This window comes from Rhamphochromis longiceps, linkage group LG18 (genome assembly GCF_057381845.1).
Source record: "Rhamphochromis longiceps isolate RC_006_pf linkage group LG18, R_longiceps_female_GT1.1, whole genome shotgun sequence".
NCBI classification, from domain to species: domain Eukaryota; kingdom Metazoa; phylum Chordata; class Actinopteri; order Cichliformes; family Cichlidae; genus Rhamphochromis; species Rhamphochromis longiceps.
This window is the reverse complement of record NC_140574.1, coordinates 2,817,082-2,834,817: the sequence shown is the minus strand read 5'-3', so window position 1 is coordinate 2,834,817 and position 17,736 is coordinate 2,817,082. Positions and strand designations below refer to the sequence as shown.

General features: G+C 40.9%; 1 protein-coding gene across 2 annotated transcripts; it reads right to left on the bottom strand.

The window, feature by feature from the left end:
- Positions 1 to 3,359: 3,359 nt before the first annotated feature.
- Positions 3,360 to 17,736, bottom strand: LOC146647410 (receptor-type tyrosine-protein phosphatase F-like). Of its 2 annotated transcripts, none has more exons than XM_085388978.1 (6): positions 17,696 to 17,736; positions 16,002 to 16,169; positions 9,521 to 9,703; positions 6,139 to 6,249; positions 5,306 to 5,575; positions 3,360 to 4,486 (listed from the first exon to the last, which is right to left on the bottom strand). In XM_085388978.1, exons 2-6 carry the CDS (start codon positions 16,099 to 16,101, stop codon positions 4,443 to 4,445), a joined length of 708 nt encoding a protein of 235 aa, XP_085245104.1. In that variant the 5' UTR covers positions 16,102 to 16,169; positions 17,696 to 17,736; the 3' UTR covers positions 3,360 to 4,442. The 2 variants fall into 2 exon arrangements, with proteins under 2 accessions (XP_085245104.1, XP_085245105.1); XM_085388979.1 differs by having other exon boundaries at positions 16,002 to 16,855; positions 17,696 to 17,731.

Sequence of the window (17,736 nt, the reverse complement as noted above, 5' to 3'; positions counted from 1 at the left end):
GTTTAATGTTTTGTATTTTCTTCTATTTGATCTCAAAAAGCTCCTAAAACAGTCAGCGACCACTGTTGACCTCCCTCGGCTTTTATTACCGCTAATCATTTATTTAAGCTCAGTTTTTAAAACCTTAGGATGTAACTACAGCCCAGCCCATGCAGCAGCATATGAATGACTAACCTCGTATTGTGGATGGATTATCTCAGTTGTTCTCCTGGCTGAAGTTTGGTCCTTTTACAGCATCCTGCCATGCGATTACATTTGTTCCTGACCACCGAGAACACTCACGGTAACTTTTATCGAGTGGAAAAAAAGTTAGCTTGTTTATATTATGCTAACATAGCTGTGTCGCTAGCAGTCACGTAGCACATCATTATATACCAGCTAGCCCAACTTCAGTAACCCTACAAACGTCTCTGCTGTTTAGTTTTCTATCTTCATTTATGCTGGAAGTGATAACAGAGCTGTACGTTTTAATTTGTTTCCAAAACCCCGCAGTCAGGACATGCTATATTGTATTTAGATAGAAGCTAGCGAGCTAACTCCCTGCTAACTTCTAACTCCGTTAAATGTCATAAATTCCGTTTTCATGGATGCCTGGATGTTAAACTCAATTGTTACACCTGGTAGAGCAGAACGCTGCTCATTTTATTAAAGATGAAAGACTTTAGACAGTTTTTCAACTCTCAGTAATGCCATAGTGATCGTTTGATATATGGACCTGCAGCGGAGTTTAGGCCCAGACACGGCTAGTGACGTCAGACTGAACAACCGGATATAAATCCAATCCATTATTATTACTATTTGTAAAAACCAAGCCAGCAGAGATTCTGCTGGAAACACAGTCGACTGCAGCTTTTTGTCACTTCCACATGCAGCCTCCTGCTCTCCTCCACTTCCAGGTGAAGTGAAATTCATCTTCAACCAGCTGTCTGGATCTCTTTGGACTTCCTGTGACTCACCACAGGATGGCGCTCCTTCTCCTTGAGTCTTCATTTTAAACTTTATGCTGTGAAGAAAATGCCTTTAGTCAGGCGGCAGTCTTATCTGTGGGCTGCAGGGATTAATAGGGCTTCATGGTCTCTCCTTTGATTCCATTAAAGTTCATTTGTCAGCTCTGAGTTGCGGATTTGAGCTGTTTCTCTCACAGGTGAAGAACACAGATCCTTCCTGGAATCATTCTTGAAGCAGAGTTCCTGCTTGTAACTGTCATTGTGTTATTAAAGTGAAAGCCACAGCTAACGGTGTGGAGGCTGCAGAGCAGAAACCCACACAGCCCGTCTGCTGCAGGAGAGCAAGTTTGGATACAGTCAGTTTGTGCTTCACTCACACGGGTTGTTGTTGATCACACAATGAAAGTAGAATCCAACTCTTCATCTTCAAATCTTTATTATTCACACAAACACAACTACACTGTTATTGCTGTTTGATTTTTTGTTTTTATGGGCCGATCGATTTTTTTTTTTGGAAGGGTATAAATAATGAAAGGTGTTGGATTGGCCAATTGGTCATGATCGACTCTGGGCTGGACCAATTACAGCCGAGGAGGTCGGATGCACCCTCCCCCTTGTTTAGCAATCTTATAGACGAACTAAAGAAAATGGAGAACAAAAAAAGGAAAGGAGGTGCAGAAAAAATTAGGGCCAAAAAGAAACAAGCCCTTCAGGCAGACGCTGCCAAACGTGTAAGAATAACTGAACTGTTTGGCGGTAGCTATGGCATAGCTTCCACAGATTTAGCAACATCAGCAAGTGGTGGAGGTCAGCAGGTGGATAAGGGAAAGGGGAGGCAGGAGGAGGAGAGACCCGAGGCGGCCGCCGGTCATAGTGGCAGAGGAACTGAACCTCAGGTAAGAAGTTATGACCTGCTGTCTGTGTCAGATATAAACCAAGTTTAGTTGTAGTTTGTTTTCGTTGTGCTGACTTTTTACAGTCGCTTAGAATAACTGGTACTGCGTACTAGCTAGCATGACGGAGTTTATATACTGCTGGGCGGGTGCTATGAAGTTACTGATAGTAAATTTTATTTTATGCTTAAGGTTAGTTTCTCAAACTCCTCAAAATCTTAACAAATTGTGCCAATCCTTACATGTTGCACCAGGCTGATTTATCATCAAAAGTGGAGAAGTCTGTGACAGAAGAGACAGAAGAGCAGCAGAGAGAGATGGAGAGATGACTTTATGTCATCCATGAGGGATGCATTTGACATATGTTTCACATATTATAGCCCAACAAGTTACTTGTAGCAATTTAAATATGAGCAATCAGTTTTTGGCAAATACCGGAAATCAGTTTTTGGCAGACAATCACTTTTTGGCACAACACCGGCTATTGCAGTTAATAATACAACAGCTTCTTGCCATTTTTTGTGTTTCTTTTTATCGCTGTGTAACTAAATTCAATTGAAAGCCTGCATGCGCTAGTACCTCTTGCCACAAGTTCCCAGAATCCTTTGCTGTTTTACCCCTGAATGACGTCACATTTTTGGTGGGCCGGTCTCTAGTCAAAATGCCCGGGTCGATTTTTTTGTCCCAGTCCATTCTGTGCTTGTTGGACTTTGAATGCATTTCAATCAAGTTTCTGCACAGCTGAATGATTCTGCTGTAAAAACTGAGTCAACGTGTTGCCTTTGTGTTACTTTTGTTTCATCTGCACATTTTCAACTTTTATTTTCAGATTTCACTTTTTACAGTGAGACATGTTAAATGTTCAAAATATTTTTGGAACATCCATAAAAAGACAGTAATATTTAGTATTTGTATCAGTGATCATTTACTAACAGGGATGAGAAGACAGAGACCGAATGTTTAATAATCCACGTTTAACTCTTTCCCTCTCTGGTGCAGTTGAGGATGCTATGTTGTTCTTTCTTTGTGAATTTTCACGTTTAAATGTAGTTTTCACAGATTTTTGTGTTGTTGATGATCTGGGAGCAAACACACACTCACACAAACAGGCTCAGATGAGGTTTTGTGGGATGACAGGAGGAGAGAAGTTTCAGTGAGGTGTGTAAGGCTGCAGCTCTGCTTCCTGATCTCAGCTCTGGATAGTCACATTTCGGGGGATTCATCAAATTTGGGCAGTTTTCTAGAAATGAGAGTTGCTCCATCCAAAGTGGGATGGATGTGGTCTCTGCTAACATGAACTGGTTTCTCCCAGAAGGTTTCCCAGTTATCTCTGAAGCCCACATGACTTGTTGGACACTTTGGTTCCTGCTGGTCTGATTGTGGAGGCCCAGAGAAAACTATGAAGTCTGACATTGTTTTGGTAAAGTTACACATGACTAGTAGTAGAATCAAGTAGAATCAAATTCTTCATCTTTAAATCTTTATTATTCACGCTTACAAACACTACTACACTGTTTGACATTTGAAAATCAACCAAAAAAAAAACAAATAAAAGAGAAAAATATACCTGAATAAAAAGGCAGAGTAAGCACAACACATCATAACTAACATTTGTGAACACTGATCAAAGTGATGAATGAGATGAAACGTCGCGAGCATTCGCTGGGCACAGAGTGCGGATCCAGTTTGCTCCGCCTCCATTACGGATAATTAGACGTGGAAGTAGTGACGTTTTAGTTTTGTGAAAAGAAGGAAAAGTGAGTGTCGTTACATTATCATTCAGTTTGAGAGTTACAACAGAAAGTTATATATTTATTCTTTTCAAGTGTTATCACGCCATCTCTAATATGGATATGCTTCACTCCCTGTTTCATTCAGTTTATACCATTTGGTCTTCAATTAGACTCCATCAGAACGTTTTCACAAGAACTTTCATTTCAGCATAATCCCTTTGATTCAGGTTGTATAGAAATACTTTTTCTTCAAAACTCAGTTTCATGGTCACAATATACTCAATACAATTTATTTTTATAAAATCATATATTTGTAAAGTCAGACATCGTTTGGCTTCTCCACGTCTTTCATTCTCTCCCATCTTTCCACACATGCCAAGCTCTCAGCTTCAGGCCTGTTTTTAGAATCATCATTAGAAATTATATTTTCTTCTTATTGTTAGTTTTTTTAATATCAGTTAAACTTATACCTGGTTATATTTTTATCAGTATCAAGCAATTAAGCACAATTAACCATCAGTAAAACCACATAAGTTGTGATTCTGTGTTTAATCATTAATACACTTGATACCTCTTAGTCAAAAACATGTATAATCATGTGTTGGTGACACATTTCTTATCTTCCACATTCCTGCAGACACAGAATTGCCGAGGTTGAAGCTGGATCATGTGCACACACACATAATATTCAGACATTAGAACAGCCATTTTCACTATTAACATATTAAGCAAAATTATACTTTAATTTATCTTTGAATAAGAATTAAGATCCTTTGCCATTAGCAAATGTGGAAAAGCTCTATTTTAACACTCTGATCATTTTCAACACATAATGCTGGATGTTCTGACCGTGGACAGCTGCAGGGACTTCAGCTTCCCTCTGCCCCACGTCTCTCGACATGCTTTGGTTGGTCTGAGCAGGGAGAAGAAAATTATTTACTTTGATTATTAGGAATGAACGGTGGCCAATGCTGACCACACATAAAAACTGCAGACAAAAGCTGATTACACTGATTATGTCATGGATATTGGGGAGGACACAGGCGCAGACAGTACAGGTTTTATTTACAATATATATACATGTGGAGGGGAATCCGGGGTTCCACAGGTCCAGGAAAAGGAAAGTTCAGGAAAAGTGAAGGTTCTCTCACACTCACACTCCACGATTCTACACAGCCAATCATTCATGTCCCAAGCAGCAGGTAGGTCACAGGTCCAGGGAAAAGTGTCTCGCACAATCATCCAGTGATGAGAGGATCTGTGTCCTGGCCTTAAATGGCAAACACAACAGCAGTGTAATGGGAGACAGGTGCGTGAAGCCCACAGTGAGCTCCGCCCAGTCAGAATGACGAGGAAAAGAGAGAGCAAAACAATAAACACATGTGGCCTTGTGGGGCCAGCCAGGCAGACACAGGGACCACGACAGATTACACTGATTACACTACCCTGCTACAGATAGACGATACAGTGCCAACGTCACAAACAGAGTTGGTTGGAGTCACACTCATACAGACACTTGGACACCAAAAAGAACAACATACAGGAAGAAATACCTACAAGCTTTTGTATCAGTCCCTTCAAACATTTTACTAAAAACCAGAACGACTTCAGTATCTGTAACGAATTTGGGCTGTTTCATCAACGACTACATTTGTAGGCAAATCAACATCAGAATTCACACTTTTGTGAAATCTCAGATCAACAGAACCACTGATCTGAAATCAGCTCTCACCTTTCACAGTAACCTGAACAGTAGCTTCAATCATGCCCACACTAGACATGGCCACACATGTGTAGTTAGCTGATTCTTGAATGTTGGTGAGCTCCAGCACACTGCGCCCTAATGGCATCTCGTCTTCTTTGGACAGGTCCACCAAGCCCGTGGTCCACTTGATATATGGCATTGGTGAGCCCACTGCTACACATGTTAGACTGACACTGCTGCCTGCCATCACTTCCTGGTTGGAGGGTAAAACGGAGAATCTGGGCGGGACTCTTCGTACTAATGAAATAAAAAGAAAAAGGAATATGTGAGGTCATTATAATGCTTTTTGTGATGTTATGAATAGTTACGCCCATACAGCATCTCGAGGGTAAAAGCTAACTCAGAACAGCTGACAGAATGCAGGGCTGATTGCTTCTGTCCAGATGTGCAGACAAGCACAAAGAGAATAATGGAATAACATAACAAGCACATTTAAAGCAGGTCTCACAGCAGAGTGTGTTATTGGTGGGCGTGAGAACAGTGTTTGATCACTCATCCATAAAACAGCCTCTATGATACACGACTGTATGCTTTTAACAAAATCATGAAATGTTAGCCGAGCCCATCTCTTTCTTACCAAAACACTAATAAGCATTTTATAAGTATAATGAGTGATTTGTCTCCCTGTGTCAGGGGCAGCTGGAGTTATACGAGAAGATGCCATTAAAACACTGTCTGCACATTCCCACAGTAGGGCTTAAACCAAACCATGAGGGGCGAGAGTTTAAAGAGTTGTGTGATTTCATGAGATATCACAATGACCTTATTGATTAACTCCACAAATGAGAGAAACATTTTACCTCGTACGTAGAGATTGGCGGGACCAGAGTAACGCACACCAAGGCTGTTTGTGGCGACACATTCATATTTCCCCTGATCCGACTCCTCACTGTTCTCAATTTGCAGCGCTCCTGTGTAGAGAATTAGTGAATTGAGCTGTTTGATAGTGACTTGCTAGAGAGTCAGTAGCCAACTGTAACCCAGTATAACCCAGTTCATGATCAGACAGGATTACAGGTTTGGCAATAAAATACTTAAAGCAATACAAACATCCAGCAGATCAGGAAAGTTATAAAACATGTCTTCTTTACCTTTCTTTGTTAAGAGATGGTTCATTGCAATGAAGCTGCATTTAAAAAAGAAAAAAAAACCTTTCATGTGCTCTCATTTTCCCCAACATGAATTTCTGAAACCCAGTGATTGTTTTGGAAGCACTGTTTTAATTTTCATTAAACATTAATGTATGTAGTGTTTCTGTAATGTTTGAATCCAGTTTGTGCACCCTCCCAGTCCAGCAAGAAGAGAGGATGTGTGCTTCTGAAATACCTTTGGCTGCAGACACTCGTGCTGAGGAAACAGACTGTATGCAGATCCATCTATTTCAGTTTACAGTGAGTCTGCTCACACCTACAGACTAACCTCATACTGCATAGCGTGAACTTTCCATGAATGTGACAACGTGAACATGGAGGCTTCATGACTGAAAGAGCCTCTGGTCAGTTTTCTCTTCTAACTCAGCACCAATCTGAACTTGTCACGGTCCTGAGTTATTATTTTTATTAATCTGTGACTTCATGCGTTTTCATTACTAATGTTTTGGTTTCTGTTTTAGTGCTCTAGTCCTTCTTTGATCTGTTAAGTCTAGTTCTTAGGGTTCATTCTGGCGCCTCCATGTTTAGTGTGGGTTTAGTTCTGTCCTCACCTTTGTTCTTGTTCCCCAGTCAGTCGTCTCTCATGTTGCTCCTGTCCCTGTACTCAGTGTTCCCTCTGTGCGGTGTCTAGTGTGGGCCTCTGTGTCTGTCGTGTACTTCCTGTTTTATTTTGACAGTCCTGTTTTATGTTCGGCCTCTGTTCCCCATCTCGTCTGTGTAATTAGTCCCAGCTGTGTTTCCCTTCTCATTTTCAGACACACACTTTAGTAAAAGTGTGTGTGTGTGTGTGTGTGTGTGTGTGTGTGTGTGTGTGTTAGAGAGTCAAAAAAACAACAAGTCTTTTATACATGTGGAAAACGTTGTGTGGAGTGACTCAGAGTTACAGACATTCTGTACTTAAGTAGAAGTACAAATACTACTGTTAAAAACTACTCCAGTAAAGTACTGGTTCAACTTCTTTACTCTACTAATGTCATGGTCGTGCGGCCATGACTCAGTGACTTTGTGTTTGTGTTCCTTATTGTTATTATTCATGGGCTGTTTTGGGATGGTTTGTGTTTTGGGATTTTAGATACTGGGTTCTGGGTTTGTGCTCCCTCTATTGGTCCCTGGTGTCAGTGTTCCCCTGTCTCGTCAGGTTAATCAGGTCCAGCTGTGTCTCCCACCTGTGTGTGATTTCCCAGTGTCTCTCTGTATACTTATAGTGTGTGTTTGCCTCTGTTCCTCGTCGCGTCGTCTGTGTTCATACCCGGTGAAATCCCCTGCGTGCTCTCCCTGCTGTTCTCCCTTCATGTTCAGGTTTGCCACTCCTTTGTGTAGTTTCGCCCAGTTTAGTTCATCCTTAGTTCTGTTTTTGCCATCTCCACTTTATGTTTGGTATTGTCAATAAATCACCTTTACATCTGAGTAAGTGCTGCATTTGAGTCCTCCTTTCCACTCTTCACACGGCCGCTGCCCCGGACCGTGACAAGTAAAGGTGCAGGCTCTGAGATGTACTCAAAGTAATAAAGTAAAAACTATCTCTTTGAATCAGAATGTCTTTATCGTCGTTGTTGCAGGTACAATGAAATTAAAAGTGGTCCCCAATCAGTGCATGATCCATAGAAATATGAAAATATAAATAAAAACAATAAAACTGATTAAAAATCAATAAATAAATCCCTAATAAGAATAGTATGAGCAAACATTCACATACACCTCCACACACACATGCCTCAGTCAGTGCATAGATCATTTCAAGAATGGCGTGATGGACATTTTTTAGTAACAGCATTCAGACGTGTTATTGTGGTTGGAAAAAGCTGTGTTTGAGTCTATTTGTCCTTGCACTGATTGCTCTGTCCCGTTTCCACGAGGGCAAAGTAGGGTGTGAGGTATCTATTATATTGATCTGAGTTTTTTTAAGACAGCGGGTGTTGTGTAGATCTTCCAGCGTGGCGAGAGGGCAGCCAGTGATCCTTTGGGCGCTGTTAATGATCCCTTGGACTGCTTTCCTCTGAGCCACTGTGCAGCTAGTGTACCACATGCATATGCAATAGGTTAGTACACTCTGGATGGTGGCTCTGTTGGAGGACGTTTCTATTTTTGTGCAAAGCTAACTGAACCTTGTGCTATATTAACATAATAATAAAATAATATTAGAATATGGGAACACAAATTTTTGTCTAACTTCTTTTAATTCTAATTATACTCGGCTTGAATCTGGAGAAAAAGAAGAAAAATGTATATCTCTATTTTCTGTTGCCTCCATTGTACAGGGGGCTGTGACTATAAACAGGAAAATGATTCGGGAAGAGGTTAAAGTGGATTCAGCAGGTGGGGGAAACCTAGAATCAGCTGTAGTGGCTCAGCGTGGGGAAAAGAATCATAACTCAGTCATTCGATTGAGAGCTTCAGTAGATTTTCTTAGTGTGCAGCTGACCTGCTGCTGTGGACGTACACAGCTGAATTCAACCAGATGTCAGCAGATGTTTCATGAGTTGGCTGATTTCATCCTGTACACTGACAGTACGCTGTTTATGCTGTGTGTTTTCTAGATTGTATAAAGTTTCTATGAAGGTGAATGAATCTCAATCTCTGGATGACATAATGACATCAGTTGAACTCATGAATGAATCAAACAATGTCTGAAAATGCTGCTTATAACTGTGGAAACTTGAACTGCATTGGTGGCACAAAAGCCTGATCAACTTCCAGCTTGAATCTTTTCCATCAGGTGAAAATGTCTTTATCTGTATATCTGTAAGGTTACAGACGCAGTCATCGCTGTCAAAGACTGCGGGAAACGTTATTCCAACATCCGCGTTACTTTTAAAGTGGCAGCTGTCCTGATTTGACCAATAAAATTCACAAAAAGAATTCATGCAAATAATCAAAGTGAACTTAAATAAAACATTCATGCCTTTAATGGTGAAAGTGAATAAAAGAAATGGTACGGGAACAAAGATGTGAAAGCTGCTTTGCAACATTCTCAGTATGCCACGCAAATTAAAACCTTAGAGATATTAAATCAGATCATTTTAAAGTCTACCTGAGCGAAGCTGTTTGAGGCGCCCGTCGCTGCTGCTGATATTCACAGGAAGCATGTCCTTGAACCACGAGATCTCTGGGTCTGGGTTTCCACTGGCAGAGCACAGCATTGTGGCAGTTCTGCTTTTTTCAACAACTTTAAGCTCGGGGCCAATGGAGGGAAAGCCATGGGGGATGTTGTTCTCTGAAAAATTGCAAAAGGCAGGTTTAGTACAACCACAGACCCTGAGAGCACCACAGACAGACTGATAATCACTGTTGTGATCACAAGTCGATAAACTGTAGTGAGAGGAGCTGACTGCAGCAAATATGTTGAGCTGGTAAAGACAAAGGCAGCAAATATATTTCAGATGCCACAAAATTAGTGCAAGAGCAGAAGATACCAAAGAGTGATACTTTAGATCTGCTGCTCTTTGTGATGAGGTTGGAAAGTAGAATTGTGTTTGTAACTGATGATAATGGTGAGTTATTAACAACACAAGGAGTCTGAAGTTTAGACAGAAGAAGGATCATTTCAGTCTGCCTCTGATGCATACAAAGCTGCCTTAGGCTTACAGTACAGTAACTAACCAATAAGCCATCTTATGATAACCAACGTAACAGAACAACAGAATACAGAACTTAAACCAAAATTTATGATTCACGTTTTTTTCCCTAAAACACTGACCTTGAACTGATATCCTACTCTTTTAGTCCCTCTTTAAACTCTGGCACTCTCCTGTTTTTTTCTGGTGTTTGTTTGTTTGTTTGGGGGGTTGTAGTATTTCTTATATTTTATAGAAGACATTTTTAAAAATGTCTTCTGAAAGAAATTCTCCTGCTATTCTCCTTATTAAATGTGAGAAAACCACCATGGAAATCTGCATCTGTAAATCTGTAATTGTAATATTTTTTTCTGAAATAGGTCTCTCTTGTAAATGATGCACTGAGTCTCAATGTGACCTGTATACATAAATGTAAGTAAATAAAATGAAATTTTATTTAAAACATTTGGTCTTCATTGAATCTGACAATCACTGTATTTCATTGATGTCAGTGGAAACCATAATCATTAGGTTTTCATTTATATTGTTACATTAGGATATATCAGCTCCTTTGTGACACTTCTAATACCAGGTGTCCACAGATTAGGGAGCTGTTGCAGGAATGAATATTTGCTTTTGGGGGGAAAAAAAGTATAAAATCTTAAAAAATCCTAAAACCTTAAAAAAAAAAAAAACAGGATCCATTTTTACCTTCCAGCACTTCAAGGCTGCAGAGCTCTCTAACTAAGTTCATTTTGAAAGCTTTTACCTTAAATGCTTACACTGAGCTTCAGCCAGAGGCTTACCTTGGCTTTCCTGCAAGTTAAAAGCCAGACTGAAAAAGAAAACAAAACAAAACAAACACAGGAACAAAAACTGAAGTGTTTCTGGGGACACAATAACCTGACGGACCAGACCTGGACATGACAAACTAACAGTAAATGGCTAATAGCAAGCATGTATATGTGCATTATATGAATCATGTGATTAATATACACATTACTTTGAACCTTTTCTCCTCATAACACTAATGAACCGTCTTCTTCTCCTCAACGAGTCTCAGTGCGGTCCTTTGTATGTTTTGGTGCCAGTTCAGGGTCTGCCGGTGTATAGACCGGGTCCTCGAAGACCACGAAGGCCAGAAGTGAGAGGCTGTGAAATCGGACAATCTAGCCCATAATGCGCTGCCCAGTGTGCCTAGCAACACATCATCAACTAGAAACATTTAAAACTGCATTGTTTGATAGAAATGAAGGAGAAAATCTTAATTTGATCTTATTTTTCATTTCCTTTGATTTCCCACTGGTATTTGATGTATCTGAGGCCGACAGACAGTCATTTTAAGATTAGCTAGTAAACAGTGCGCTAATATACTTCATGAGACAAACGACCAACAAACTTCGGTATTATAATGTAAATGTTTGTCCAAAATGAATGAATATTCTTTATTGTCATTGTCACAAGTACAATGAAATTGAAAGATGTCTCCGGTCAGTGCAAGATCACGAAAGATAAATACTTAAAAACTATAATAGAAAGGATATAAAAGATAGAAATACATATAAAATACAGTATTCTCATACGATAAATACACCCAAGCAATCCACGCCTAAGGCCCCATACAGACACTCAACATATGACCTAGTTGATATATCACTCAAACAATCAATCACTCAGTCAATTTGTTAGCGCATCCAACAAAACATGTCTAGAAGCATTCCAACATCAGGGGCACAAATGACAACAGGGGCAATGAGAGTCATCTACTTTTAGTAGCATTAAGACATGATATTGCAATTGGGTAGAAACTGTGTTTGAGTCTGTTAGTCCTTGTGTGTGTTGTTCTATACCGTTTACCTGAAGGCAGCAGTTCGAACATGGAGTGACCAGGGTGTGAGGTGTCCTTTATGATGTTATGGGCTCTTTTGAGGCAGCGGGAACTGTGTAGGTCTTTCAGTTTGAGGAGAGGGCAGCCGATTGTCCTTAAAATATCATTTATTGTATTATTAAATTAAATTTATTTAATTTAAAAAACTACAGCAGTGAAATTTAACAGGAAACAATCAAGGTGAAATTATTTCTATTTCATATTAATTTAAGTTTTGATCTCAAAGACAAATATTTCTACATCACTACATTTAACTGAGAGCTGACTTATACGAGCACAAAGACAACTCGTGTATGCACATACATCCATTATGTGTCTTTATTAAATAAAATGCTGAGCTGTTTGATTTTATCCATAAATTAAATGATTATTGAAAAAACAATGAATGAATGTTGATATTTTAAAACTTGAAGCACCATCCAAATGGAGGTCACACAGGTCCCTCTGACACACACAGAGCATGTGTGACATGTGACCGTAGAAGAGCAGAATGACACAGCGTGAGGTCAAAGGTCGCAGTGAAGTTGTTCTGGAGTTTTATGGGCTCAAAATGTGGTCATAAATATTTTGTACTTGTAAACCGGTTTTGTATGTGTAAAAAAAATTTGTGTGTGCGTAAAACAGATTTGTGTGTGGACTTAGCCAAAAAAAACCCCTGCAAATTACAAGTACAAATTTTGACCCTATTTTTCTTCCTTTCATCTGATTGGTCAATGTCAATCACAAATGTAACAATCCAATCAGAGAACAGATGGGTTTGGCTGTCGAGGGGCGCTTTTTTGAACTGCAGGTCCTTGAAGGGAATAAATGCCCTTTTACATGCCAACCCAGCGTTTTCCTTCATCACCACGAAGGAAAACAGTCTGTGGTCGTCCGAGTTTGGTGATTGTTGTGTCACAGGTTCACGTGCTTACAGGGACCTCCAGAGCCTTTTCAACAGCGCTGCGGGCCGCGGGGGGGGGGACAGTGTTTTGGAAATGACAGTCTTCATTAAAAAGCTTTCTTCGTTATCAATTAGCATACATGTTTTTATTGAACATTTGAAGAACTAGCAAAAAAAAACAGAAACTCTTGTAGAGGACATAAAGTCAGAGATAGAAAAGACAAGGAGCAGGTGCATCTAGTACAGGTTCAAGGTTCAAGGTTCTTTATTTGTCACATACATAGTTATACAAGTATAACACACAGTGAAATGTAGCCTGACACGCTCCTCAGCATGTGCAAAAAATGGGGGGGTAGAGGAAAAACATTATATATATATATATATATATATAGTATATACATTGGGTGAATGTGCAGTAGTAGCAGCAAGCAGGTGAATTCTGTACATTAATATGAATAGACATCTGACTATTTTACAGGATAGACAATATAAACATATTTAAAATTAAAGGAATTTGAAATGTACATTGTGCCTTGGTTTAGAGTGTCTGGAAGAGTACTGTCTCAGTCAATTATAGATGATGTGAGAGGGCGGGTGTGTGTGTTTGGGGCCCGGATGGCTTGGGGATAGAAGCTCCTCTTGAATCTCTCTGTCCTTGCCCGGATGATGCGGAACCTTCTACCAGATTGCAGAAGTTGGAACAGTTTGTTGCCAGGATGGGACGGGTCCTTCAGTATCTGCTCTAGTCCAGCATCTCCTGGTGTAGGTGTCCTGAAGCGGGGGGAGAGCAATCCTGCAGCAGCGTTCTGCTGTACGGATCACTCTCTGGAGAGCTTTTTGGTCCTTCACACAGCTGTTCCCGAACCACGATGTCATGTTCTGTGTGAGGATGCTCTCCACAGCGCCTGTATAGAAAATCCTGAGGATCTTTGGAGAGACCCTGAACTTCCTCAGTTGTCGTAGGTGATACAGGCGCTGCCTAGCATTTTTGGTCTGGACCTGAATGTGGGCAGCCCATGTCAGGTCTGAGGAGATGTGGACACCAAGATACTTGAAGGACTGCACCCTCTCCACTGGAGCTCCATTGATGATAATGGGCTTGTAGTCTCTGTGCTGACTCCTTCTGAAGTCCACCACCAGCTCCTTGGTCTTGCTGACGTTCAGCTGGAGGTGGTTGTCCTGGCACCAAGATGCCAGATTCTTCACTTCATCCATGTAGGCCGCCTCATCGTTGTTGGAGATGGCACCCAACACCACTGTGTCGTCAGCAAACTTCACAATGGTGTTGGAGCCATGGGTGGCCACACAGTCTGAAGTGTAGAGGGAGTAGAGCAGTGGCGAGAGGACACATCCCTGAGGTGCTCCTGTGTTGATGGTGATGCTGTTGGAGAAGCACCTGCCCACCCTCACCACCTGAGTTCTGCCAGTGAGGAAGTCCAACACCCATGCACACAGATGGCTGTTGAGTCCCAGATCCCTCAGCTTTGTGAACAGTCTGCAGGGCACTATTGTGTTAAACGCTGAACTGTAATCAACAAACAGCATTTGCACATAGTTACCCTGTTTCTTGTCCACGTGGCTGAGAGTGGTGTGGAGGACGTGGGCGATGGCATCCTCTGTGGATCTGTTGGATCTGTAGGCGAACTGCAGCGGATCTGTGGTGTCTGGGATGGAGGAGGAGATGATGTTCTTCAGCAGCCTCTCAAACACCTTCATTACTACCGAGGTCAGTGCAACTGGCCGGTAGTCGTTCAGGGATGAGGGTTTGCTGTTCTTGGGCACAGGGATGATGGTGGATCTTTTGAAGCATGTGGGGACCACAAGTAGAGCTGCTGCAAAAACCCACAGAGCTCAGCAGCCAGCAACAAATTCTGGATCCTTTGCTTTTAGTTAGCAGTTAGCATTAGCAGCACATCCTGCGTCTGATGTGAAAGGACTTTTATGCTGCGCACTGTGACTCACAGCAATGGTCCCGGGTCAGCCCTGACTTTGTGTTAAACTAATCCTAAAGTAATAATGGTGTTTCTAACCACTGATGTACCACAACTTTACCCTTTCAACATCTGCTGGAAGTTAGGGGACCTAGCTGCTACCCTTCAAGGACCTGCAGTTCAAAAAAGCGCCCCTCCGACAGCCAAACCCATCTGTTCTCTGATTGGATTGTTACATTTGTGATTGACATGACATTGACCAATCAGATGAAAGGAAGAAAAATAGGGTCAAAATTTGTACTTGTAACTTGCAGGGTTTTTTTTGGCTAAGTCCACACACAAATCTTTTTTACACATACAAATCCTGATTTACAAGTACAACATATTTATGACCACATTTTGAGCCCATAGAGTTTGTCTCCAAACAAACAACATCCTGTATATGGACACATTGATCAAAGAAAGTATGGAAATAAAGTATAAGCACATCTAAATATGGAACTGTTTGTCAAACATGATTTGGACACAAATTGGGGAATAATTGGCGTTTCAAATTTACATTATGAACGAACGAGCTTCAGGTGAACTCCCTGTTTTTGTTGAACTTGTACATTCAATAGAACAGCTCGCATCAGACTATTTTTCTGTACTGCACTCTATGTTTTTGCCCAGTGTTTGGGTTCTAAGTAGGTTTTAAAAAACCTAAATCAACAGCTTTTTAGTCTAAAGAAGTTCAGGAAATCCTTTTAAACGTATGACCTGACATCTTAGACACCACAAAAGACAACACAATACATGCTTTAAAGGATGGAGCAGTTCCCATAGTCAGGTGGGAAACAGGAGGGGATTGGCTCTTAATTATATTACAGTGACCCTATGACAGCAGTATAGGTGAGGTCCCCAACCCCGTCCCCACTGGGCGGTGCTGCCTGGCTGTCCCCGACACCCAGAGGTACCACAAAAGTAAAAGTCTAATGGAGCGCTTTCTGCTGTGCAGTGTGAGTCTGTTCTACACACTCCACGGCATGAAGGTTTGTTCTCTTCATGTAATCAGTCAAAGTGCAACAAATTAGTGCAATAAGTTGAACATTAAATATCTATATCATTCCTTTAAATGAACAGAGCTCCTTAAAATCTGCTGCAGGTGAGCCACTGATCACTGCACTAATTACAGCATAAAATGCACTTTGTGTCAAAATACTCATGAAGCTCAATGTTTTATTGGATGATGATAAGGTGTAAATGAGGACACTTACTCTCTGCCAGAGACGAGAACAGCATGCAGCTGAGTGAAAACAGGACCAGCAGCCCCCCTCGGGGGCGAGGGGACCCTGCCAGGTGAATATTACACACCATGTTACAAACTGTTTCTGCTCAGTCCCCTGCTGGCCACGTCCCAATATGTCAAGGTCAAAGACAAACACCTGAGACAGCAAACACATGCAGAAGAGAGGTACACAGACATCAGCAATCAAACTTACCACATCTCTGCACACAGGCTGCTCAAAACATTAAGGGAGGAGCCAGAGAGTTGATTCTGTTCTAACTTATATTCTGTATGTTGTGTTTTCAGTGGGAGAAACATTTAATTTACCTATGTGACTTCTTCAGCCTTAGAGACTGAAAATGCAACATCAACGTGCAAAGAATCAACTTTCTCTGCTTTCCTTCCCTCTGTGACTGAGCATGTGTCAGGACACTGAGGCAAGCATCAGCTCAGAGACATAAACCACTATGAATCCATTTCAGCTGCATTGGTGCAAATTAGGGCAACAACATGTATCCTGAGAAGACAAGAGCAAGGCAAAGCCCCATAGTGGTAACACTCTGCTCTTATCCCTCCTCCTGACTTTTCTCTGGTTTACTTTTTGTTATTGTCCTCCTCTCTGCTGATGGCATGAGACAGTATCTGCAGCAGATTCAAGCTCCACAGGTTTTCTGCAGGGAGGAAGAGGAGGAGCGGTGCCAGAGCCCTACAAAGTGACCTCCACCTACTGAAGCTACTGAGGCATGTTTCTGAGGGTACTCAGGTCTATACTGAGGAAACGTGACAGACATGAAGGAGTCTGGAGGCACAAACATGACCAGTTTCGTGGTGGTCAGTGATGGCCTGGGGAAAGGAATGGTTGTGTTAGGCTGTGGAAGAAGATCTCAGAGCATCTTTGTGACCTCAAAGAGTGAAATGGAAATCAGTGATTTTGATTCTGACTATATATTTCTTCCGTCTGTGTAAATTTTGGACCCTGTTCTCTCATTGATCACACTCAGCATACCATCAGGTGTCTCACTCTCTGTGCAGGTGGAGAGAGCAGAGCTGTCACGATGCCAGAAATGTGGTAATCACAGAATTACACAATACACCAAACCTGACTTTCACATGATGATCACAGGTACATAAGCATCAGGTTATTTAAGTCTTTTTAAATCACTGCTGCATTTATTTCAATATTTTCTCTATCAATAATTTTGTGGCAGAAACATTTTTGTCACATTTTTGTCAAAATGTTTAACACAAAAAGTCTTTATACTTCAGAGAAGTTTTAAATTTTCTGATTATAATTTGGGACACAGATGTTGAAATAATGCGGATACTGGTCAAAGCAGCCGTTTCTTTCTGTAAAACCAAACACACAGAAACTATCATATAACACTGTCAGCTGTGATTATGCTAGAAACTGCCAACACATGTTCATCCACACTGTGATTGTTCGGTCATTAAAATGTTAAAGTTAAAATTTTCCTGTTAGTAAAAGTTCTGGTTATAAACGCGTCATGTGTTTGATCCCAGAGGAGAAGCTGTATATGTTTAGAAAAGCATAAAACATGTAACTGTTAACAGTTTAAATCATTTTATAAATATTTGCATGTAAAACAAACAAATGTCAACATTGTATATAAACACAAAACTAAACTCGATGAGAACATTCAGGAACGATAACGGTGAACTTACTGAATCTCCTTTTTGTCTCCTTCTCTCAAAGTGTTTCGTTC